At 41.9% G+C, this 27,178-nt stretch overlaps 1 protein-coding gene across 2 annotated transcripts in view; it reads right to left on the bottom strand.

Annotated features, from left to right (window-relative positions):
* Nucleotides 1–3,708: 3,708 nt before the first annotated feature.
* The window catches only part of lats2 (large tumor suppressor kinase 2), a 31,251-nt gene continuing 7,781 nt past the window's right edge, over nucleotides 3,709–27,178 (bottom strand). For both annotated transcript variants that reach the window (XM_023336763.1, XM_023336764.1), the window contains exons 2-9: nucleotides 25,484–26,163; nucleotides 14,559–14,691; nucleotides 12,604–14,186; nucleotides 11,377–11,604; nucleotides 10,921–11,275; nucleotides 10,187–10,369; nucleotides 9,971–10,077; nucleotides 3,709–8,796 (exon numbers count right to left, since the gene is read on the bottom strand). In XM_023336763.1, the coding sequence (XP_023192531.1) occupies nucleotides 8,263–8,796; nucleotides 9,971–10,077; nucleotides 10,187–10,369; nucleotides 10,921–11,275; nucleotides 11,377–11,604; nucleotides 12,604–14,186; nucleotides 14,559–14,691; nucleotides 25,484–25,822 (3,462 nt within the window). In that variant the 5' untranslated portion in view covers nucleotides 25,823–26,163 and the 3' untranslated portion in view covers nucleotides 3,709–8,262. The remainder of the gene's footprint in view (nucleotides 8,797–9,970; nucleotides 10,078–10,186; nucleotides 10,370–10,920; nucleotides 11,276–11,376; nucleotides 11,605–12,603; nucleotides 14,187–14,558; nucleotides 14,692–25,483; nucleotides 26,164–27,178) is intronic.

Below are 27,178 nucleotides of genomic sequence, written 5' to 3'. Positions count from 1 at the left end.
AAATGGGCTCTTCCTGTTTGTCAAGTCCAGATGGGAATTCCACTGAATTACAAGGAGCCATGTCTTCTTGGGGCTTCTGAGCCACCCCAATGTCTTGTATATATTTGAAATTGTGGGGAAGAATCTCAGGCAGCTGCGACGCAACATCGGCAAGGACCACTGTCAGATTACTGTCACCGGAGCCCAGATGATCAACTGTTGATTTCAGGAGTTTCAATGCATGTTCAAGCACTCCCATGCCCCACAGGAATTTAATGTTTGGTCGAAGGACCTGGACAACCCGAAATCGGGATCTAAAGTCATCCTGGTCTCCATTACCTACCTCGTCTTCACTGGAGCTGTTAGTAGAGCTACCACTGGAGCTGGTAATATTGCTATCAGTGGAGCTGGTAGAACAGTCCACAGACTGCGGAGGTGAACTATACTTCAACTCCTCTCCATGGTCTTCAGAAACCATGTCGGCTTCATTTAACCACAACTTACCGTGTTCCTTACCATTATCTGGACGTCCCTCCAACGTTGGGGATCCATCTGCTGGAAGCGCCATGGTATGGGCTGTGAAGAAAAGAACAAAGCCAAAAAAGCTATAAATCTGTATCTTGAAAAAATCACAAAAGTCCAAAGCAATGTTTAGAGGGAACACTGAAATACCAACAATACAATAACCCAGCTTTGTGATTAGCAATATTAATGCTATGCCAGATGTGATTATACAACAAGAACGGGAATTAAGAGATAAAATAAATAAAGCTTATCTTTAGTCACACAAAATAAACAGCAAAAAACACAATTTTACATAAAAACCAGAACAAACTCTAAAGCTCAGTGATCAAACACGTATAAACCATCAGCACTCCGACAAACAAACTTGCAGCTTCATCTTGGTACCAATCAATCATTAAACACAATAAATCAAAATTACATTTATTGGTAATTCATCCCTAGCCATAAACTCTTAAAATAAAATAAAACCCTGCAACAAAATGGATTCACTAAAAGTAATTTTATCAAACTAAAGTAAAGTGTTTTCCAATCACCACTATTAATATTGCTGACTCTTTCTGAAAATGTAATCAGCGTGAAAATATATTACAGCTCCAAACATGCAAAGGACCAACACAGCATTTCGTAAACAACTAATTATTCAAAACTCCTCTTTCTTAGAAAAAGCAAACTAAGCAATAATGGTTTAGTAAATACAAACTAAACTACTTAGAAATAATACAGGACAAATATGTATCTAAAAACCTTTCTAATATTCAAGTATTAAGGTTTTATTTCAAGCAACGTATCCAAGGAGACCAAATGTGTTATTGAGGCATTTTTTGAAACCTGGACCAGACACTGACTACTTATTCCAAAGATCTGAATAAAACAAAACGGATCTTCTAAAACCAGAAATAACTTTTTAAACCACATAAACAACGTCAAACCCCTGCAATCCCTCCAAGATTTTAACTAACAAATGAATCACAACTGGACCAACTGAAACTGAGATGATTGTTTTTCTAATGAATTTTAACATTCACTGTTAACATTCAAGTGACTTCTGAAAATGATACGTCACTAAAATGCAATGGAACAAAAGGCTGTTTTTCTGGTCTTGAGTAATTACAATAAACTAAATAATTTAGTTACTTTGTGAAATCAACAGGCACACATTGATTGTTCTTTAATGACTTTTTATAAGAATAAAGCTGTGTGTTGTTATTTAATCAATGTATCCATGGAGACTACATATAACACATTTTTCACAAAGCTGGAGGACGCGCATGTTTGCAAAGTGTTCCTTAATTTTTTATTGAAGTCATTTTAAATAATGTCACCAATGTATCCATGGAAACTAAATATGTTTGTCTAGGCATTTATCAAAAAGAAAAAAAGGGCAAAGAACCATCCAGTTTACCAAGAATTGGAATCCAAAGTTATCAAAGATGATTTTCACAAATAAATCATTATTTTGTTTGTGAAAATTAGTTTTGATTGAAGATCACTACGACTATACACGATTCATTGCCTATTAATGGTCTATCATTAACGAACACACACACTTACAATGCTTATTACTGGGGCGACAGTGGTAGGAGTTTGCCCTGCAATGGTCCGCCTCTGTCGTTGTGTCCTTGAGCAAGACACTTCTCTCACCTTTAGCTGGAGTTTATTGCTGGCACGATACAACATCTGTGGCTACAATCCATTAGCTTATAAACATCAGTGTGTGAACGCGTACATGAATGGAAATTTTATGGAAAGCGTGTTAGTCTGATGTCATTACCATGGAAACCAAGTATGTTTGTCAGGGCATTTAAAACAACAAAAAAAACCACATCAACATGTCCCTATCTTGAAAAAATAATGAAACTAAACAATTGAAATATAGGTTATTATAAGGGTAAACACTATTTTTTAAAATGTTTTTAAAAAACATATTAAATATTTAAGGCATTTTATTTTGCGTGTCCATGGAAACTGAGTGTTTACCACGGCATTTTTCAAAAAATAACGGTCAAAAAACAAGCTAATTTTTCAGAAATTTGAAGTTAATTGAACTAATTTGACTATAATTCAGTAAAATGCATATATTTCTTAAATTATTACACCACAGTTTAACATTCCCGACATTTCCAGCGAAATTCAGTAAAGAAAAAGGCTCATTAGTTAACTAGTTAGTTAGATCTATGCTAGCAAAGAATGCTACTCGTCTTTTTTTTCTACAGCAGTCAGTATTTCTTTAAAACACACACAAACGCAAAAATAAACTAAACAAGTCACTAATATCTTAGTAATAACTTGCTTTGGTTTATTAAAAATAGTAGAAGAATGATTTGAACCTTCCAGCTGGTCACCCTGCTGCTTCTTCTCCCGGTCAGGAAACGTCTTTCGCAGGTTTGGTATCCACGGGTTTCTTCGGCAAGTGCGAATTTCAGCAAGTTCTTCTTCAGCAAGTTTTGCGCAGCAGATTCTCGACAAGCTCAAACCTTCCGAGGCTGTAAAGGCTCCTTCAGGCGTCTCTGTCAAAAGTCCCGTAGCAAAGGGGAAAGAACTCAGAAGGTCGGCGTCATTTATAGGCTCGAGGACGCTAACGTCGTTGCCATGACTTCCATTGACGAACGCACGCGCTGGTGCGTGAGAGAAATTGGACTACAAATAACGCAGATAACACAAGTATCGCGTTGTCTTGTTCATCACTCCGTATGCTGCCACCTACTGGCCAACCGCTCCTCGACCCAAATATTAATGCAGGGAACCCTTTCCACATTTATGCTAGTTCTTCCAGAAGCAAAAACAAATATATAGTAATGCTCAGATAATTATTTGCAGTCATTCTAAGACACGAACTATCACATTATAAATCCAGAGGTGGTCCAATCGGCGGACATTGTTACCCGATGCATTACTGAATAATACAAAGCCAACATTTTCTCCAGGATAAATTTTAATTTATATTTCAAGTCTTAATTTGAGATAATAATCTGAAAAAACCCCCCCAATATAATAGCTTGAAAATATTTATAAATATATTAAATCTTGCTTTAACTCATAAGGTTCTTCATAAAGATGCTAATAACCAGATCCTCCTTGGTAGTGAATACGTCTAGGCTGGCTTTTTTTTTCTCTTTCTTTCTTCATTTCATTTAAGCATTTTTACTTGCACATCTAAAACAATTTTACGGCGTCATGTTTCTTTCACATATGAATCCACTCGTGTTCAAGTTGGTTAATTTAATTTATACATACATTTTACACACCAGGACATTAAAAGTATTTTTTGTTTTACAATTTTCAGTTCATACATGAATGTAAAAAAAAAAAAGTCAATATTACAACATGTATCCATGAATACTGCGATCATGGTCTTTCAACATTAGCACAAAACCTGGGGAAAAAAGACAAAAGAGGATAAGAAGATACCAAAAATATGTATATCTGTATAAATATAAATCTTAAGAGTAACAAGATTGTATCAAACACAAAGGAGAGAAAAAAAACTTAAGTGCTTTAGAGTAAAAAATACAAACTGAAGGTTTATAAAAGCCTTAAGGAAATGAGAGAACAAAGTCAGTTGAAGATTGTCAGTCGTAACTCTAACACACACATCCAGGAAAGCACGACACACACTTGGTGGCATTCGCTCATTCTGAAGCCGTCTTTGCCCACAGAGAAGGCAGTCCGGGTTAACAAAGACGGAACAACACATAGCGCTGGGGAACAATGACAGAGCAGCACCAGCCTTTGATCACTATCAAACATAATCCTGATGAGTTAGCGTTGTATTTCTTCCTGTCGTGCAGCTAAATGGCAACAATGCTGGCTGTGTTTACATGCATGAAGTCGGCTTCAAACTAGCGCTAAACACTTTCATAAAATGACAACGAACCGGTTATTTCACATTAGATTATAGCTGCTGTTGTGTAGCTGGCCTGTTAAATGAAATGTAAAAATCAAGCAAAAGACAAATTTATAAAGCAACTCAGCCTGGGTCTCCCACTTTTTAACCTACCCATGTCTGGTTGCAGCAATATGAAGTCAGAATGAAGAAAAATAAGTGAACAACAATTCAGTCTGGGTGTTGCAATCTGCATTGAATTGGATGGAAAAGTTCACTTCGGTCCTTATAATTCTCTGTCCTTGCTCCTCATATTCTCTGGGTTCTGCTGGTCGGCTTGTTAGTTCTGGATCAGAGGAAGAGGAATGTTTGTTGCATGTGAACACAGTGAAGCAGAGAATGCTCTGTCAGACTCCCCACGGCAAAAACAAGAGACAAAAAGAAGTCTTCAGAATTTTTTTTTTAAAAAACTACAAAAAACAAGGCAGTCTTAAGATTGTGTTGCTTAGGATAGGAAAAAGGAAAAGGCACATTTACACAAATAGTGATATAAAATCAAAACATTGTCAAGCAAAAACAAACCAACACACTCTTCTGCAGAACCATGTTAAACCCACAGCTACCATCAATCAGGAAAGTACTTAAACAGTTGTGACTTTCTGATAAAATAAAAATAAAAATAAATTAAAAAAAAGGGAGAATGAAGTCAGAACGTTTCAGGAGTAGTTTGGTTTCAACCGATTAAAAAACCCCCAAAAAACTCGGTTACGGCACAATAGAGAGCATTTGCTGATTTGGTGATTGTCAAACAGCGAAACGATGCGAGATGGTGAGAAGCGGAGCTCGGACTCCAACGCGGCGCCGCTCTGTGACAAAGACAGACGACGCCAACGTCTCGGGATAAATAACAGAGAACGCTTTGAAGCTCTGTGTGTTAGAGAAGTCAACTTAAGGATAAAATAACTGAATCCAACCTGCATTAAACATTTTCATCTAACGTTTCGGCTCCGTCTTCCTCTGAACCGCTCCGGTCTCCGCCGGTCGGGACCAGCCCGGCCGAAGGAGTCCAGAAGCCCCACCGCCAATGTTCTGCAAACACACACCACCATCATCACCGTCGTCATCATCATCATCATCATCATCATCATCATCATCATCATCATCATCATCATCATCACATTCGCCCACTTCGTCGTCGAGTGGCCACACGCGCTACAACACTCGGGTTAGAAACTTTCAGAGCACAAACACTCGTTCTTTAAAACTGTAACAAAACCAGGAGACAGAACACGTCATGTAAATAATATTAACCACAATGATAAGCAGCATCTTCCAACCGATAAAAAGACAATTATATATTTATATAAATCAATATATTTGTACATTTCTGAACTTCTGAAATGGTATTTTGCGTTTAGAAAACTATATACATGTCATTTTGTATTGCACATAGTCACACTGTCACATGTTTGGTTCGTTTTTCGTGGCCGCCTCCGAAAGTACGACAGGAGGACGGCTAAGATGCAACACAACTGCAGGGGGCTGACTTTTTTTGCGAAGTAGCTGGACATCTGTTCGTCTTTGTGCAAATGTCCTTTATGTTTTAGTTTTCGGTTCATATTTGGATGTTTTGTGATATTTTCTAGTTCTTTCGTGTTCAGACGGACGAATTAAGTCGGCGTAACAATATCCTCAGCCCCCAGTGAAAAGTTTTCAATCTACGAATACAAAACATCTGACGTCGAGAACCGGACACGTAGGCAGAAACGCAAGTGCTAAAGGGTCGCCACACTCTTCGGTGTGGACGTTGTTACTGAATGAAGACTCAAAGTTCGCTGTTTTCGGAGATATGAGAAGCCATTTAAAAAAGGAAACTATTTCCTATGACTCGTGGTTCATTTAGTTCTTATCCCGTGAAGCTTTCAACCTTATCTGGCCTGTAATAAACTGGATTTGGAAATATTTGCTGCCCTTTTTGGTTTCGAGGGCTAAGTGCTAATACTTCAAAAAATATCACAACTGTAATCACTTAATTTTGGTTTTAAAACAGTACAACATCTGTTTTCAGTGACAGCTCTCTCTTTCTCTCGCAGTATAAATAAAGATCACTCATAACAGGAAGGCTACAAATAAAAAAATCAAAAACATTTCCTATGTAAGAGTTTTAAAAAGAAATCGCAATATCGACAGATATTGCGATTTCATGTAGATTCACATAGATTTTTACAAAAACTATGTCGGAAATTGGCCACAAAACTCTGATCGGTGCATTTTTACTGTGTTTGGATATCGGAGCTTCAGGTTATAAGTCCATCCTCATGAGCCTGAGTGTACGTAGTTACGAACAGGCCCGTGTTTTCTTGTAAAAATAAAGAAAAAGTCAAACGTAGTGAGACAAGTCCTGACAAAATTTACCTAAAAAAAAGAAGAATTTTTCTTCTTTTTTTAAAAACATCACTGCAGTGTTTCAGTCTAGATCAAAATCTGCTTTTGTGTTTTTAAAACCTAATGCAAAGTCAAGACCGACCTGAGCTGAACCTCGACACGGTCAGAATACAGAACAGGAATAAACGTCTCCGTACACGGAGGAGGAGGAAGAGGAGGAGGAGGAGGAGGAGACTCCCTGAATTAAATTTGGCACACAACGAGGCAGGTTCATCTACATCCGCTAGATGGCGCTAAACACTCTAAAGAATACGTTAGTTTCACTGAACACCTTTTTGTGATTTTGAGGACAGCCTGTCCCGGACACTTTGTGAGAGACGGCATCAAAACACCGATACAGAATAAAGTATTCACACCTTTTTACATTTTTTGTCACGCTACCAACACAGACTTCCATGGTTACTATGTGTTAGACCAACACAAAGTAGGGCAAAACTGTGAAGTGGACGCTTTTTATTTGCAAATTAATCTAAAAAGTGTGGTGTGCATTTGTATTCAGTCCCATTTATTCTTGATCGCCTGAAATGTAATCTAGTGCAATCCAAACATTCTGACTGTGTGGAAGACCGGCAAGTCTAGAGTTCAGTTTGGAACAAACCATGTAGACGACCTGAAAACAAAATAAATTCTTTGTGCACATCACCTGGGAAACAAACATAAACCATTGGTATAGATCAAATACTATTCATGTGTTAGAATGGCCCAGTCAAAGTCTAGACGTAAGCCCAATCAAGAATCTCTGGCAAAAAAAATTAAATAAAATAGTTAACAGCAGCTGCTCTACTTGCAAGCAAAGTCTCCAGCTGGTAAGCATGCAACAAAAATGTTTCAACTCATTGGTTGAGTAGAAATGTGTGCCACACTTTTCAGATTTTCATTTGAATATCTCTTTCATTCCACTTCACAATTATGTGCTACTTTCAGTTGGTCAATCACATAAAATCCAATAATAAACTGAGGTTTGTGATTGTCAACATGGCAAAAAGTGAAAAAAAGGTCAAGGTTCATGAACCCAAGACGAGGAGGCGCTGTACGTCCGGGGTTATACTGAGTAAGCGTGGACGTGCATGCGAGTCTTTTTAGCTTATTTTGCAGAAGCTGTGATGGAGACGCAGTCAGTCCGTAAACTGGTCCCACCTGTCCCATCGCCGTGAGTGTAAAGCGTGTAAAGTGTGAAGCAGTCCTCCAGGTGTTTCAATCATCCGTAAGACCGACGGTGGAAGGAATGGGACAGGAAACCGCTGGGAGAACCAGACGCAGAAAACCGGTCCTCCAGGAATAATAACAATAATAATAATAATGATATTCCACTCCTGTCTGCTTCCTCTTGGTTTCTTTCTTTCTGCTGTTAGTTGGTCCCAGATTGGAGGAGATTTGCAGTCAGCCCACTAGGGGGCGATGTGCCTCTCATCCTGCTCCTGCTTTACACAGACATGTTCAGCCTCTCCACACCGACACACACCTCCAGCGGCAGTGAGGAGCAAACGGCTCTAGACGTACACCGGCTCACATCCCTCCCCTCCCTCTCCTTCCTCTTCGTCATCTTCCTCTTCCTCCGTCTCCTCGCCCTCCTCCGGGCCCACGCCGGGGACGCTCAGGCAGGCGTCGGCCTCGGGGGGCTTCGGGTAGCGGAAGGGGCAGCCGTGGTCGTCGAAGAACCTCCGGAATGTGAACTCGTAGAAGGCGTGCTCCGGGTGCTTGCCGTGCGGTGAGCAGAGCACGTCCAGGGCCCGGGTGCTGTCGCCGCTGTCGCTCCACGCCCCGGGGACCCCCTCCTCCTCCACGGGGTCAAAGTTGGATGTGTCCATGGGGTGGGCGATCTTGGGCCGGTAGGGAGCCAGCTGTTGGCGCAGGTTACTGGAGAAGTCCACCTCAGAGAAGAAAGGGTGGGCCTTGATCTCACCGGAGCCGTTGGCGCCCAGACGCTCCTCGGCGGAACAGCACAGTCGACCGATGATATCCACAGACTCTGGGCTTAGCTTGACCTGCGGCGGCACCTGGAGGGTGCTCTCCCAGTTGATGACCTGCAGAAGTGAAGGTGCAGATGAGGTTTACGCTCACTTCACTGTCATCTGTTATGGCTCAGTTAAAAAGAACAAAACTCTAACCTGAACCTTCAGAGACGCATAAAAACCGTTACAAATTCAGCCTTTTATCTCACCTGGATAATTTGATTTATTTCAACAGAAACAAAACTGAAGTTATTGGCTTTGGGTCAAAAGATGAACAATCTAGAGTCAATGCACAGCTTCAGTTATTGCAGCTACAGACTAGAGTTCAGGCCTGAAATCTGGAGTAGCGATGAACTCAGACATGAACCATCAGAGTCACATAAAGACAGTTACAAAGTCGGCCTTCTATCACCTGAAGAACATCTCCAGGATTAGAGGACTAATGTCTCAGCAAGATCTAGAGAAACTCATCCATGCGTTTATTTTTTGTCCTCAGCCCAGGTGTCCTGTGGTATCAGCACCACGATACATTAAAGATCGGCTGCTGTGGTTTCAACCTACCAGCCCACTCAGATCCTCTGGTTCTGCTTTTCCAAACCCAGCGCTGGTTTTCATAAAAACTGGAACATTGACCAGTATATTTGATGTGTATTTTACCTGATGAGTTTTATGATGGCATTTGACCAAATTTAATATTTATTACTTGTTTCATTATTGATGACTGGATGATGTTTTCATAAGGTAAAGCACTTTGAACTGCCTTGGTGCTGAAATTTGCTATAAAGATAAATGTGACTTGACTTTGATCTACATTACCAGTAAATCGTTACATACTCACCATCAGCATGTTGACTTACATGCTTATGGTAAAGCCTAATTTATATCAGGCTTTTCATGATTCATTTCAACCATGTTCTCCATAATTGCTTATGTTTTTAATCACTGCTTTGCACAGGACCACAAAAATTGATAGTTTTTCCTCTTAATAATAAAGCCCTTCATTTAAAAACTACATTTTAAGTTTACTTGTGTTTTCTTGACTAATGTTTAAATTGGTTTGATGCTCTGAAACACTTAAGTGTGACAAATACGTAAAATAATAGAAAGCAAAAGGAACAATAGGATGTTTTTTACACCACTGTGTGTACGGTGAACTATGGAACAGATTCAGAGTCTTCCGTTTCTGTCTAAACTGAATGTAAAAATTGTTAAAAATATATACCTGGCATTTTTTTTTCTCACTGACCTTAATCTGAGTCTCGGTAGGTGTTGGAGCGAGGAAAGGTGGTTGTCCCACCAGCATCTCAAAAAGAATCACTCCCACACTCCACCAGTCACACAACTGAGTGTAGCCTGCAAAAAGCACACAAATGGGGCGGTAAAAACAAACACAAACAAAAAACAAAACACAACATGTACTTCAGTAATAATAAACGGAAACAACAGAAACGTTATCGGCCACCTTTGCGCAGCAGAACCTCCGGGGCGATGTAATTTGGGGTTCCAACCAATGAGTGAGCCAGGCAGCGCTGGTGCTGCCGGTTGGCGCGCTGCTCCAGCGTCATCAGCCGGTCGCCACAGCGACAGTTGGATACGTCGTCCCAGGAGTCGCTGGGCTCCATGCTGTCCTGCCTGATGTGACTCCCTGGAGAAAGAAGGTTAGTAAAATCATAAAGGTAAAGTAAAGGTAATTTTATTTATACAGCACATTTTCAGCAACAAGGCAATACAAAGTGCTTTACAGGAATCCAAAGGAAATACAAACAGAATAACAAACCAAAAAAAAAAGAATCTAATGTTGATCTAAAGTATGTAAACTAGGTGCTCCTATTAAGGCTTGGTAGATAAGTATAAGTAAGTATCCTCTAGTCTAATTTCTATTCTGGGTTGGGAGAACAGAAGTCTAAAAAGTAGTTGCTAAGGTAGTTAAGCAGAAACATAAGTTTCTGAATTAAAGAAATATATAAACTAGTGGAGAAAAAGCAAGACTTAACTGGTGTACGTGGTATCTAAAGTGCTCAAAATCAAATCTAATAAAAGTCTAACAGTCTAATAAAACCTTGAGCTTGGGGTTATAGCATAATACATTTAACTCTGCAAATAAAATACACTCAGGTTTAATTTGACTAACACTTGCACAACAAAAAAGGGAAAAAAAAGAAAAAAGAAGAGCAAACTCAAACCAAGGTGCCCAACCTTTCTGGTAGTATTTGGAGTTGTGCGTCCAACGGAAGCCCGTGCAGAGGCCGAAGTCCGTCAGCTTGATGTGACCGTCCAAGTCGATGAGGATGTTGTCGGGCTTGATGTCGCGGTGGATGAAACCCATCTTGTGGACGCTCTCGATGGCCAGTGTCAGCTCGGCTATGTAGAAGCGCGCCAGGTGTTCGGGGAAGACCCCCATCCGGATGAGGAGGCTCATCATGTCTCCTCCGGGGATGTAGTCCATGACAAAGTAGAGGCTGTCGCGGTCCTGGAAGGAGTAGTAGAGACGCACCACCCACTCGTTGTCTGCTTCCGCCAGGATGTCACGCTCCGCTTTTACATGGGCCACCTAAAAAAAACACAGGAACCAGTTAAAACCGGTGAGCTAAGCTGGTAGGGTCAGATTGGTGGAACTGAGCATAAGTCCAGTCATGTGACGCTTTGAGTCACCTGGTTGCGGTTGAGGACATCTTTCTTGCGCAGCGTTTTCATGGCATAAAGTGCACCGGTGTCAACTTTCCGCGTAAGGCACACTTCACCGAAGGCGCCGATGCCGAGAGTCTTGATTTTGATGAACATGGACTTGTCCATTTTGGCCCGGCGTAGTCGGTTGTAGTTGGACTCCTTTTGGTTCAGCATTTTCCTCATCTGCCCCTGCTCTGCTTCCGACAGGCCAGCCTAGGGAGAGAAAGTCCAAATTGGAAATATGACGATTCAGCCAAACTATGAGGGACAATCCATGCACTTAGAGCAGGGGTGGGCAATCCTGGTCCTGGAGGGCCGGTGTCCTACAACTCTTAGATGTCTCCCTGATCCAACACACTTGAATCCAACAGCTGAATCACCTCCTAAGTGCAGTCAAGTTCTCAGAGTCCTGCTAATGACCTCATTATTTGACTCAGGTGTGTTGAAGTAGAGACACATCTAAAAGTTGCAGGAGACCGGCCCTCCAGGCCTGGAGTTGCCCACCCCTGACTTAGAGATTTGATCAATATTTTTAATATTTATCGTTTTAAGAGCGTTATAAAAGTGGATCAGACACGATTAATCGGATTAATAATGATGAATTATTGAAATAACCGTCAACTAATTTAGCAATCTGGAGTTTGAAGACTCTAAGGAACAACATATTCAACAACAAACTGTACAAAAATCAAATAGATTTTGCATTTAAGAAAAACAGATTGTTTGTAAATCGGTTCTACCCAGAACTCTTCAAGTTGTGGTTTTAGCTTCATCTGGATCAAATTCTTATATTAAGAACCTTTTGTTATCCAGTGAGTAACTGGTTAATCCAAAAACTAAATCCCCAGATCAGTCCTACACTGTGTTGATGTTAAGTCAAGCTGAGCTTTTTACATGTTGATGTTAGAAGGATTTATTTTAGCAATTCAGGGAATGCTGTTTTACTACATTTGAGGCAACAAAATGTTTATTTTGTTGTTTAGAAAAGGAATTCAGGTGTTTATTTGCATCATTTAGTGTATCTATTTTATTGTATAGAAAGGCTTATGTGGTTAAATGAGGAATCTGCTGAATGTAATTTTTTAAAATAAATTAAATTCATTTTTTTATATAGTGAAACCCCCAAATCTTTGATTAATTGTTTAATCATCATAAATCGATAACTAAACTGCTCATTAGTTGGGTCCTAGTAGTGAGGAGGTGTTTTCCCACCTTGGACATCTCCTGTTCCAGCTGCAGCCTCCGGTTGAGTTTCTGCTGGTAGGTCTTCATCACGTTCTCGATGTGCTGCTCCATGTAGAACTTGAAGGCGAAAGGCGAGTAGGTTTTGATGCGCGACTCTCTCTTCTCCTCGTCCTGTCCGTTCTTTCTGACGGGAACGGGTGACGTCTGGATCTGCTTCTTGTCTTTCACCGCTTTCTCTCCCTTGCCCGCCTTCGTCTTCTCTTTGACCTGATGGCTTTCCTCGGCCTTCCCGCTCCCGCCGCTGCCACTGCGGCCACCTCTGGCGGTGGCGTTGCTGAGATCTGGCCCGCTAGCGCCGCCTCCTTCCAGAACCCCCGGCTCCCCCGCGGGTATAAGCAGGTTCTTTGGGTAAGGTGGAGGGGGGCAGCGCTGCTCCTGGGCGGGCTCTAGTGGATAAGTCTCCTCTGGCATGTAGGGCAGAGGTTCTGCCGCGTCCGGCGCCTGAGCCGCCATCCAGCCAGGATGGCACGGACCCACCGCCGTTTTGGGTTCTGGTCGCATCACGCGGATGCTCTTGACTGGCTGTTGGATGGGTGGGGACGTCACAGCTGTGATGGTGTTTGGAGGTCCCATAGAGGAGTCCTGCTTCCCGGCGGTCGGGGGCGCAGTCATGGTCGGTCTAACGCCGTTCGGAGCAGCGGAGCGGCTGTTGAAGGAATTTGTTCTGCTGGGAACCCGTACTTCCCCTCTAAACGGGCCCTGTGGCTGGGGCTGCCTGGCTGCCGGGGTCCCGTCAGCACCCGGAGGGCCGGCCCAGTGGTGCTCATACAGGTCCAGGTTGAGGCTGGCTCTGGAGGGGGTCATCATACCCTGAGGCAGGTCTGAGAACTCAGGGCCCATGGGTGGCACGCCGCCGGGGGACCGGGACATCATGTGGACCTGGTGGGACGTGGGGCTGGCCTGGCGGGGGTGGGAGTGAGAGGACAGGTACAGGTTGGCCGGGTATCCTCCGCCCGCCGTCCCATTCTGAGACATCGCCCCTTTCGCCTGCATGTTGACGTAGTTGTCTGGAGGTCCCATCGGGGGCGGTTGCATCTTGTTCTGGAAGGACGGGGTCCTCTTGACCCCGTATCCGGCTGGTTCCATCATATGCTGCCTGGCATGAGCGTAGTCGTAGTGCGGGCCCGGGACTGGTCCCCCTGGTGGCTGCGGCTGGAGCTGCAGCGGCTGACCAGGGACGTTGTAGCTCATCATGTGCCCGTGCTGCTCCATGCTGCCGGGGTAGGCCTTCTGCGGGGCGCCCGGTGGGTACATGGCGCTGCCCGGGTTGCTCTGGGTGGGCATCCCCGGAGGATAGCTGCCCATGCTGGGAGGCCGGCCCATTGGGTTGCCCATAGCGGGGCCCTGAGCCGTGCTCGACGGGGGCATCATGTAGTTAATGACAGGGGGAGCGCCCATGTAGGCTCTGGTCAGGTCGCTCTCAGGGCCGTAACCTGCTGCCCCGTCATACATCTGAGCCCCCATTTGATGATATGGATTCAGGGCGCCGCCCTCACCCGGAACCTCTAAAGCGGGACGGTGGTCCATCCCGTTCGGCATGCCGGCTTTTCCTTCAGCGGAAGAGAAACGTCATTCATTACATCCTGTTCAGCAGCAGTATTAATAGTGCCAGCTAATACAACAGACCCAAGTGAAGTTGGCTGCCTGCATCTTCTTCAAATTAAATAAAACTAGTTTCAAACTATGCTACACAAATTTTAGCTGCACAAACATAGCACAATTAACTTACATAAATTTAGTTTGATTCTGTTACTATGGGAATAGAGCTGGTTTCTTAAAAATTACAAACAATTGTTGCTGCACAAACCTAGAACAATGTTTAACAGCAGTTTTGTTTAACTTGAAGAAGTTTGGTGGGGCCAACTTCACTCAGGTAGTCAACGGATGTAGTGAAGAGTAACAGAGTGTTGTGGTGTTCGTACCCGGTGAAGTCTGCTTAATGACCCGAACAATGAGCTCGTTGCGAGGGTCAAGGTAACCCATTTTACTGATGTACTCCAAGGCCGCTTCAATATTCCTGCTTCCAGTCTGCTTCAGTGCCCGCACTGCCATTTCCTGTCAAAACAAACGCACAAGAACATTTGTGATTGAGAAATTTGTTCATTACAATTAACCCTCTATGGCATGACTTTTTATTTTTGTGGGGAAGAAATATTTTCCTGCATTCTTTGGGAGCTTGGTGGTCCCTAATTACATGTCAATCATAAAATCGGACTCTGACACCTCCTGGAACCAGATTTGGGTTTGTTGCCTCAGGGTAACATTGGTCTAGAACACCAAGATTGTCTACACTGATTATGAGAAATGAAATACAAATCAAACAAAAACTATATTCATAAAAGAACTATTTTTTGGACAAAAATATGTCAAAAATCATGCCCCCCAAAAAATAAAATAAAGGAGCAATGTGAGGTACAGCTATGTGGTTTGTTGCCTGAGGGCAACGCCATGCCATAGAGGGTTAAAAGTTTATTGATCTCTGAGAAAGTTTTCTTTCATCTCTATGACATTATCAATATATTACTTGAAAATGGTCTCAAAACAACATTATTGTTTATCGCAATAACTTCTGGGACTATTTATTGTCTGTCAAGATTTGTTATTGAGACAGGCCTATTTATAATCTCTCACAGACGTATTTTGTGTGTGGCAAAACAAAACAAAAAAAAAAATCCAATGTTTTGCTTGGTTTAAGAACCTGGTCCTGTTCTAAGCCCTGATTTGATAACTGATATTTAATTTTCTTTTGGGATCAATAAAGTATTTTGAATTTGAACTGAATTTGAATCCAAGAGTATCTGGTTGAGGCATTTAGAACAGTCCAGTGTTTTACCTTGCAGATGAGCAGGAAATCTTTTCTTATTCATCATTTGACTTAATACCATCTGGTAGCACTACCCTGTATAATGTGACCCAATAAATCTTCCAATATTAAGTTTTTCTACAAGATATCTCAGCAGGGCGTGCTGTGGTGGCGTAAGGGTTAGCACGACCCATGTTTGGATGCCTTGAGTCCTCGACGCGGCTTCGACTCCCGGACCCGACGATATTTACCGCATGTCTTCCCCCTCTCCTTCCAGCCTACTTTCATATAAGGGACACTAGAGCCCACAAAAGACCCCCTGGAGGGGTAACAACAACAAAAAAGGATATCTCAGCAGGATCCTTAAGTAGATGCATAAAAATGTAAACAAAATGTGTTTGCTCAAATTAAGTATTAGTTTTTATTCATTTTTAGAAGAATAAAAACTTCTAAAAAGTTTGTATTTTTTAGAATAATAAATATATATATATATATATATATATATATATATATATATATATATATATATATATATATATATATATATTGAGTTTACCATTTTGTTTTTCAGCATTTAAGTACACTATATATTTGAGGATTTCAAAGTTGACCCAAAATAATAGTTATCATTTTCTATCAGAGTGCAGCTCTACTCAACCATACATGAAAATAAGCATTGCTTACATGAATATTCAGCAAAATACTAAGCATAAAAAAGATGCTCATTAGCACACGAGTTTAGGGTTTCTGCTGTGTGTTTTGCTATATAACACCCGTCCTATGCTTGTGTTGATGTTTACTATGAGTATGAATCTCTTGAAATGTTGGGAATGGGGAGCAACCAACACAGAGATGCTTTCATGTCTGCTTAACAACAGTAAACAGAGAGGCAGAGTGCTAGGCAGCAAGAAATGTGGGGCCACACCCAGGTGAGGAAATCCCCTCAAATGGCATATGATCTCACTTCAGGCACATTTTAATGCTTGACTGCTGTGACAAAGTCGCTCAGGTCCCCCTACTGGCCACAGGCAGGAATAGCAGCAGCTGATCCACAGGGAATATATACATAGTAATATGCCTAAACATATATTTTTATTGTAAAACTGAAACAAAGTGACTAGAAGAATACCTAGGAACAAAAAATAATCTATTTTCTTTGCTCTGTACAATGAAGGGAATGACGCCTGGAGAGATGTCTTCCCCCAGGAATGCTTTTCTGACTCAACTTTCTGCTTTTTCTTAGACAGGCTGGCAGCCTGCAGTTGCCAGCAGGAAACTAAATCCAATCTAAATTGTTTAAAAGCGCAGCTCGCACAGCAACTGTAGGCACACCGAGCTCAGAAAGCCAGGAAACGTCAAGGTCCTGCACTTTCTGTAAACTGTGTGTGCCATATTGTGTGAGTTTACTGGACCCTGCTATACCGTCCTCTCCCACACTGGCATGCACCTTTAAATCTCAATGCTCACCACGCTCACACATCAGTGTTTATATGCTGCTTCCTGTGTGTGTGTGTGTGTGTGTGTGTCTGCTGCATTCCTGCGCGGTCCGAGGAGAGCGTCGGCTGCCAGAGCCGCCCTGTTGCTGTCACATTTGGTTCTTTCTTTCTTTGTTTTCATTTTTCCTTTTTTTTTTTTTTAGCCACGTCTGCTCTGCGCTTTCTGGCGATACGTTTCAAAGGTTACACCAGACCGACCGTCAGAGAGACGTGGGAGGTTTTGAAAAATGAGATTGAGATTGAAGAGGGAGAAATACAAAAGACGACAGGAGACGGGAGGCAAAAGCAGCGATGGTTTTTGTGATGAGAAACTGAAAAGTTTCTTTCAGTAAACTCTGGGGAAAATATAAAAAATAAAATCTACTATAAAAAAAAGTACTTCAAAGTGTTGTTTAAAAAAAACATGCTAGAAGTGTTGTCTCCTTGATGAAAGGATTATAACATTTCAATAAAATAGAATATGTAGTCTGATGAGAGTCATGTCAGGTTAAAAGTAACGTTAAAAAGGGATTAAACACTTTTCTATCCAGCTGTGAGAGGTTGAACAGCTAAAGCCTTTCCTCTGCCTACATCTCCCAGAATGCTGAGCGGTTCTGGATTAGAGTTCAGTGAAATTATTCTATTCTTCATCTTATCAATCGATATTGATCCTGTGTCTATGGTGATAAATATTATTATTGATGTGCACAGATGAAGCCCACAGAACATCACCGAAGCTGAATTTGGAACATTAGACTTTAATAAGAAAAATAATAAAACGGTTCACCAACTGTTTTTGTTTACACGTCTTTTTTTTCCTGAAACATGACCAACTCATCCCTGATTAAATTCTACATTTGCAATTTTATCATTATCATTAACTTTTTTTATAAAGGTACTTTAATACCAGACACAGCTGAAACAAAGTGCTGAACGACAAAGTAAGATAAAAGAAAGCATAAAAATAAAGCGACAAAGCTAATAAGCACACAGTAATGATTTAAAAACTCAATTCACAAACACACACAAAAAAAATTTTACTTTCAGAAACGAGGCTCCGACTTTCAAGAACATTTTCTGGATTCCTGCTTAAACAAATGATGAAATGTAGTAAAAAGATTTATAAATAAACTTATCAATGTGATTGTGTTCTCTTAGTGTAACACTAGTTTCCTGTGAATTCCTTTTATTCGTGTCAACAGGGGGCATCAGTGAAGCACCATTCTGAACACAGACAGTGCATAGATGGACTCGATCCTCACAAAAACCAAAACATGTTTTTCTGCTTTTGTCATCTTCCGTCTTTCCATCACATCTGAAATATTCAAACCTTCATATATTCCATAATCTGTAATCTGACTTTAATCAGGTCCAGGTTCAGTAGAACCACCATGACAGCCCCTCTTTGCCTCCCTCCCTCCCTCCCTCCCTCCACCCCCTCTGGATGTGGGCGGGTCTCCTGACCCTGGTAGTCATGGCGACAGATGTGTCTCGCTCAAATTCCTCGGCACAGGAAGCAGGAATTTGAGCTATTTCCGATCTGGACAGACTCTCTCTCTCGTTCTCATTTTGAAAATAACCAGGCCGCATTTTGCACCCTTGTCATAATAGTCAGAGAGCTGCAAACCGCCGACTTATCCCAAACGCTGGCCTGCAATTTCTACCAAAAGATGCCCGAGCTGCAGTGGCAGACAGATGCATCAATCCCAAGAGTTTTCCCCTCTGGAAAACATTTCCCAGAGTATTCTTGATATTTAAGCCTCGTTGCTGACCCAGATCAGACTTGACCCCAGAAATCAAAGCCACATGAATGGCTATCAAGAGTGGTGCGGTCTATCCTCTCTTCCTCGTTATTGAAACATGTGCAAAGAGATATTTAATAGTACATGTTATGACAGGGTGACTCCAGGGACGCCTCATCCTCTGTGCAAACATCCAAACATACAACGAGCCGCCCACCCCAAAGTCACGTCCCGTTGGCCTCATTATGTAAAAAAAAACAATGTTGAATCACACATCGAACGCCTTTATGTGCTTAGTAATGAACCAGATTCCTGCTAGGGGCCAAAGTTCATCCTGAAGGTCTAGAAAGGTTTGGCTCAGAGGGTCAGGGAAGAAAATGTACAAAAGTCATCAAAAGCCTCCCTTCGTTTCACTTCCTGGATTTTCTTGTCATTTTGATGCCTGGCATGCCACCCCTCTCAAAAACATTTCCTCCTTAAAAAAAAAAAAAAAAAAAAAAGTTATGTAACGTGCCCCATTGGTATGTAATCTGCAGCTGGGAAAAGGCAGGAAAGACGAGAAGCGCTGATAGGAGATGGGCTGAAAAACAAAGGGCCATCTGAAGAAGAAGAAGAAGTGAGCAAGGCGGAGGATTACACTCACACATTTATTTCAACCATTTCTTCTGTGAGTTCATTTGAATTGAAAATCGAAATAAGTAGAAGCTGTAAAACACGCTTGTCAAAAAATGATAGTAGTTCTTGGGTGGGTTGACATCGCTATGGAGATCCGGGGAGCTGAAGCCTACATATGGAGGCTTCAGTCCTCGATAGACGTCACGGGTTCGATTCCCGGCCTGATGACCTTTGCCACACGTCTTCCCCCTCTCTCAATACCCTATTTCCTGTCAAGCTACTTTCAAATAAAGCCCAAAAAAACCTTTAGAAACCAGAAAACTCAATCGATAAAATCGGGTTAATGGCCAATATTTCTGTTACGCTCTACAACTGTAAATAAATTGGAGTTGTTCCACAGAAAAAAATCAATTTAATTTTATAGAACTCCATATATTTACTACGGGCTTGCATTAAATGAAATCAATTAGATTAAAATATACACTTTAACACTTTCAGTAAGTACTGTGGTAGTCTGACACCATTGTTTCCTGACATTTTAGAGCGTTGGCTGAAAGGATTTTGAGTTTTCGCTTTTGCATTTCTTTTGTTGAGCCATCTTAAAAAAGAGACATCAACAAAACAATCCAAGAGACACCGGTCCACAGGAAAAAACAGAGCCAAACACCCTGCAGTGGCGTGTGACAGACAGAGGAAGAGGAGGAGAGGTGACACGTTGGGTGGTGACTGGACCGGAGCAGGAGGAACTGTTCCACCCTGCTGCCATTGAATATTGTCTTCCTGTTTGGACTGACTGGGTCGGGCCTGCTCTGCTCCATTCACAGTCGTGGCGGTAATGGAGGTCAGCTAGCGAGTGCAGAGGAAATGTAACCAACACGCTCTTTGTGCGGCTGACCGGCTGAAATGCTGGATAAGCAGTAATGTGGAGTAGGTGATACGACAGATGAGCGTGTGGTTCCTTTAAAAAGGCAGAGTTCAGGGACAAAATGTAACAGCAGTAGGAGTTTTTGTACAAAAAAACCCCCAAAAACATGTCACCGTCACTATAAAACAAATAGCAGAACCAGCTAGGCATCGGTTGGGTCCCAGTATCCACATGTAGCAAAGTTTTGTAGAGTTACTGTTTCACCACAGCTAAACTAATCGAACGTAACGTTGATTTGGTTGAATTTTATTTTATGTTTTTTAATGAGATGCCAAAGTTTATCTGGGTAGTAACTTAGGAATATCTTGATACACACTGCAGGTAAGCTGGTTGAAACAAAGATACACACTTCCAGGTGAAAACTTGGCATTTTGTCCTCAGCAGGCAGTTCGAAACCAATAGTAAAGTCAGTGCATTTTTGTTGCACGTTTTTGCAAAATAAATGTTAAAGATAACATTTCTGATCGCTGATAGATTTCAGCTGCTGTCTTGGCTTTCCATAACTTTTTCTACGTGTGTCCAATAGTTTTTCTCTTTGTTGTTTTACATTATTACACCCAAGTTAATATCTGAACTTATTTGTTTGGGTTTCTTTTTATGCATGGATTACATGTCAGGTGTTACCAGCACCTGATCATGACTTCATCTCAATAGCACCGTTAAGCTAGGTTTAAGCCAGTGTTGTAGTCCAGACCACCTAACCCGAGACAAGACCAAGACCAGAGTGTATCGAGACTGAGACAAGACCAAAACTTTTAGGGTCCGAAACCAAGACAAGACCGAGGGAAGTCGAGACCGAGTCAAGACCAAGATCAGCGCCCCGCTACATGACAATAAAATGTGGAATATGATCAAAATTGCTAATCAAATTGATCTGAAAGATTCACATCCCCATAAAAACACCTAGATATTAAATACTTAAGAGCTGAAATAAATTTAACCAATATTAAAAGCAGAACAAACTCTTTGTTCTGCTTATCTAGAAAGATAACGCCCTGGGCATTTGCCCATATCATTCATGCAATGCTGACCAGTGACGTGCGGTGAGGTGCAAAGCTAGTGAGGCACTGACTTAACCACAATCAGATTTACAGATATATATACCCTGCATGTTATTGTTTACATAAGGAAATTTCGCGCATGCGGACAACGCTGGAGGCCAAAAAGATTATTCTTTTACATGTCAATTTAGGTATTATTAATTTTGTGCTGTGCTCCACAGCAAAGGGAGAAACCGTTACAGTAAAACTCAAAACCACGTCTTTCTCGCTCTCTGTATCAGCGCAGCTACGTGCAGATTTGTTGCCATAGCAACTGACAGCGCCACAAAAAAATACACACACACAATTATTTCCCACACAAAGAACAGAACATTCAGTCTGTTGCAGTAGTATGGTTTTATGTAGTAAGAGGAGAAAACTATAAGTATATTGCTGCACTTGACTTTACTGTATTTCTAGCTCGCTGTTATTGTCTCTTACTCTGCAGTTGTGGAGTCACAATGTCTGGGATCATGAGCGCCCCCTGCCATGAGGCAGGAGAACTGCCTACATCACCTCGAATCTGTTCTCTGCCGTTTCTGATCGCTCCTCAGCACACGAAACACGTTACACACACAGTTGGTGACAACACTTTACATTATATATACATAAGCTAAATTATGAAAAATCTGTTTATATATTAAATGTTCTTTAGCCATTTTATTGGCAATGTACAGACAGGAGGAACATGCTCTCATAGAATGGCAGCCGGTGCAGTTAGAGAGGTTGATCAATCCCAGGTGAGGCTCAGCTCGCTGCTTGTGGTCTTCAAATAAAATCCAGAGTCCTCAGCACCCGAGACAAGACCGAGACCATCAAAAAATGGTCTCGAGACCAAGATCAGTCTCGAGTACTACAACACTGGTTTAAGCTAAGTTTACAGCAGACACGTTGAACTGGACGCACCGTGGCGCGCGCCAACAGCGCCGACCCCATCCCCCAGCGTTGGCCTCGCATGGCATCACCTGGTCGTGCTCCTTGCGCCACGGTTCACACAAACTGGACAATTTTATAGATGCTCTTGCACTGGTATCAAATCAGTGAGCTCATTTAATCAGAAACATACTCTATAAACGCCACACCACTGCCTGGGCTCACACGCGCTAAACACGAACATTCAAAAGTCCGACTCAGCCTTTCAACATGTTAACTATGAAAAATTGCGATGTATCCAATTGTTATTTTACTAGTTGAATCCATCAACATTTCCAGAGCAAAAATATGTCATGACACAACCTCACAGCGCCAATAAGGAGAATGTCATCTTTTCTACCAAAGTTTGAAACAAAATCCTGCTCCAGGTTTTGATTCAGAAACAGGACATAACAACTACTGAGGAATTTCTGCAAATTTCAGGCGGAACATTTTTTAATCACCTACCATCCCTCTGGGATCCTAGTGATTTTCCTACCAGCCCAGAGTTGTTGCTAATCAAAAACAAGAAAAAACATCAGATTTTTTTAAAACATCTGTGGACTTCTTGATATCCTAAAATCCAAGAAAAACAACAATAACAAAGCAACATTTTTTTAAATGAAAAGCACCTAGTCCAGATGTGGAAATAAAGACGCAGAGGAAAGGTCCCACAATCAGCAAGCACTGGACAAACAGCGGGTTTCTGTGTGTGATAAGCTGTGAACAATTTGCCTGCTCCTCTTTTACTTCTTCGTATCACTGTGATGGGTTTGAGTGGGGGCATTTTTCACATACCACGCTCGATCACAAGGGCTTTTAACCACAGATTCCCCAGATCTTAACTGGACTAACAGCATTTTGCTGGGACAGTCTGATTTAATCACATAGCTTAGTCACCCTTTAAAAATGCCTTACTTGCTTCAATTTCTTCACCCCCAAAGGAGAAAATGCTGAAAAATGAATACTTTTGAGAGTTTCCCCTCTAATGCATATGCAGGTATGCAGAAACTAGAAACAACACAAACATCCTCATTCAACAGCGCTGATGAAGCCCGATTAAGGGTAAAATCTCAGGTTCATGTCTTAAACTTATAGAAATTTAAGGTAATAAACAGCGTCCACTCAACTCCGTGGTGAAACAAACCTCAAGTTTACCGGCATGCTCCACTTCTTCAAGTCGGACGCATAGCGGTGGGGACGAATGCCAATCAAGTACAGACACAAGGAAAGACAGGAGAGAGTGAGATTCTTTTCACTCGCAAGGAGAAACCGACAGAGATGTGCTTCCAGTTACAATCCCCTACTGCTCTGAAAGCACTTTCTGCCGCACCTCTCTTTTATTTCTCACATTCCCTAAGTTTACATGTACACTGCAGCTCTAAAGAAGAAGAAGCAAATTAATCACATAGCTGCAGCCTGAGTCAGGGTCACATATCATCTAAACGAGCTATACAATCTTCACTTCACACTTCTTCGGCCTTGCAGCTCAGGAGGAGGACAGGAGCTTCCAGCCAAGCGTTTATCTGGAACCGCCACCTACTGCAATGTACTCATCTCCACTTCTCCTTTCAGTGGCCTCCTTAAATATAATGATTAGTATTTACATAGGTTATTATTTTAATTCTATCACTTGCGAAAAGCCCTTGGTCATATATGTAAGAGATGAGTGACAGTAAATGTGGAATTCTTTGTCTGTAGATTTGCAGACGTATTTTTCCCATCAGTTCATATTTACACACTTTTTGAGTTAAGAGAAACAGAATGGTAAAAGTAACATTTAGAAAAAAAACAAAAAAAAACTGGAAAAATTATAATTTAGGAAAACCGATTTCAGAGGACCCTGTGATTATGGCAAGTTTCATTTACTGTTCGCGCAACAAAACACAAAACAGCATTAAAATACACGTTTTGTCGCCGTCCTGCCATCAGTGGTCATTGATTGTTCACATTAGGTGCAACGGCTATGTCGTGCTACAAAGGTGAGACTTCTGTCACTGTAAAATATTTCCACATACATAATCACAAAGCTCACATTTTATGCTGACTTTAACATTTTTAATTAGACGGGTTTGGCTAGTGATGAAATAGCAGCCTATGCGTTTAACTTTGCTGTGATACACTCATCCTTGTTCTTGTTAAGTTAATGAACTATGTGTCATAGAAGATGAGGTTTCCCTTTGACTTTTCTCCAGGTTTCTCTGATCTCACTATAAATACTTTGCCTGAAACTGAGAATAGCTGATTTTGAGACTTTTCCAGTACAAACAACCACTCCAAATAGAGATTCTGCTATTGGGAAAAGATTGGATTGTTTCACTAGTCAATGTCAATCAAGTTGAAAGTAATGTGAATCCGGTTAGCAGCACTGGTGCCTGTCTAATTCAAATTACCCCTTTAACACAGCTTGTGTATTCTCATGCACCCCCGACCACACAGACAGATGGATATCTTTTCTATTCATCTTCATAACAAAAGTGTTTTTGATTCCTTGGTGGTAAAACAGGAAGTCGCACAGAAATCTCCCAAGAATGTAATTGTGTCAAATCAATAACCAGCCAAGTAAAACAAAATCCTCTTTGGTTAAATATGTAGGTGTTGGATTAGAGATGGCCAATATGGACTTAAATTTTTATCATAGTATTTTGTAGCATTATTGTGATAATAAACATGACAATAAGAACTATTTTTTACCATTTTTCTAGGTAACCGTACAGCTCTGATTGCTTGACGCAGCAATCATGGCACAAATGATGCTCTTACAAAACTCACCTATTTGTAATTTGCTTCTTTAGGACAGCAGCAGTCGCATAAAGAAGCGTGATTTATAACACTAAGCAGTACATAGTAACTGCATTTAACCATATTTTCAAATTTATTGATATCTATTGAAACTCTCATTGAACAAAGTCCAGTGGTTGGGCGCTACGGCAGTCATCCATCCAGCGGCTCGTCATGTTTTTGAGTTACATTTTTTTTTAAGTTGACAGGAAATTAAAAAATATCATTTGATAATTATGCATTACTGGACGATTGGAAGATTAATACGTGAACAACTACAAAGTCTTAAAAAATGCAAACATTTTAAAAAGACTTAAATAAATAAGCAATGTTTAGCCTGGTGGGAGCACCAGTAAAGCCTGGTGGCCCGCCAGAATTATAATACACTGGGGGAAACCCTGAAAGAGTGGAGAAAGCACCAAAACTAACAATCCTGACAGGTTGGGGGGTTTTCAAACCCGGGAACTTCTTGTGACAAAGATAAATGAAAATTCTTATCAAGTCAAGATATTGATCACGATAAATGACAAACGATGTGATTTGGTCAGGCTTACCTGGTCGCAGCCAGCGTTGACGAGCTCCTGCAGCATCTGCCTGTTCACCTCTCCGGCCTCCCCCGACTCGTTGGCGAACGGCATAAGGGACCTGCGGATTTCTCGCAGGGCGCTCTGATAGTTGTTGAATTTCTGCGGCGGCCGGAGCTGCTGCTGCCGGTTGGCCGTGTCCTTCCCACTCTTGGAGTCGGCCGCCCTGCTCCCCTCGGACCGGGAGTTCCCGCCGTGCAGCGCCTGGCTCACCAGCTTGGCTGGCTGCTTCAGGCCCTCCTTGATCTCTTGGAGCCTCTGCCGTGTGTTGCCCACGTACGGGGCAGCTGGGAACGTCTTGGGCCTCATGGCCTCAGTGTCCCCCCACCCCCGGGCAGTCACCTACTCTAAATCGGGGGAGACTACCGCACACCAACTGGCACTCGCTCAACTGGACCCTCTCCACCCAGCTGACCTAAATAGATAAAAGGCCTCCAGGAGCTCAGCGCAGAAACCCAGATTTAGAAGCCCGCCTCTTGCGTCGTTTCCCTCTGACTGTGTTTCTAAGTCCTGATGGAGCAGACGGAGGCGATCCTGGATTCTACAAGCATTCCATGGTGGGAGCCTCAAGGCTCAGGTTGCAGCTTGTTCCAGGAAATGCAGCCGCGGGTGTGGGCAATGCAGAGCCAAACCATGATGCCAGTGTGCGCCTGTGGAGGAAGAGATCCAGTGAGAACGTGCATACTGTGGTCATACGTCATGCTTATTATGGTCTATCTGAACAAACGGTGAAATGAGGAGCTTGTCTCTGAAACACAAGGATGCTGTGTTGGAGACTGAAGACTGACAAAGGCCATAAAAGAGAAGTTTTATGTGTTTTCCAGACACATAGTACCAGTTAATAGCATGATCAAGTAACTATGTTACCTTCAATTCTTAGAAAAATGCTATGTCAAATGACAAAGGAAATTTATCACCTTGAAATTGGGCTTCTGTCTCTTTAAAAACTCCTGCTCCTTCTGAAACCCAGCCTTGAAGAAGTCATCATGTCTATTAACCCTTTAGCAATATTTTTACCAGTGTTTAACTGAGAAGTAGCTCACATATTGAGCCCACCAGATACACAGATCCAACAGGTGTTTGCTAATTGCTGCTGGCTAGTCTGAAGGAACTGTGTGGGGGAGTCACAGAGGATGTCTACTCTGTAAGGTGGAAGCTCGGAATATTGGCATCTGCAGCTCAGAGGAGGAGCTTCATCCTCAAAAGCGGAGCCACCCAGGCATTTGGCATAGCTGAACGGTTGACATGGAGATTAAGGGATTTCTCAAACATGCTTGAAAGTATCAAAGCAAAACTCTAGAATTGTTTTTGACGAGGGAATAACATTATAAAATTATGTAAAACTGAAAAAAAAAAGAGTTTATTTTACATAACACTGCTCCTTTAAAAAAACATTCTGTAGCCCCATCAGGCATGCTGGCAATAGTCCGTAAATGTCACAACTCATATATAGGACCTAGTTGAATATGTCGTTACCTGGAAACCAGCGAGTCACATTCTATATCAGTGGTGTTTAAGCGTCCACGCATAATTCAGGAATATCAGCAGTCATAAAGACTTAGTTGCACAACTGAACTGCGGTGACTGCATACTTCTGCAGCGCGGTCATCGGTGAACACCCCTGTGAGAGCCTAGCAAGCCAGCCGGGAGTCACAACAAGCCAGC

This window comes from Xiphophorus maculatus, chromosome 7 (genome assembly GCF_002775205.1).
Source record: "Xiphophorus maculatus strain JP 163 A chromosome 7, X_maculatus-5.0-male, whole genome shotgun sequence".
Lineage (NCBI taxonomy): Eukaryota > Metazoa > Chordata > Actinopteri > Cyprinodontiformes > Poeciliidae > Xiphophorus > Xiphophorus maculatus.
This window is presented reverse-complemented; position numbering and strand designations above follow the sequence as displayed.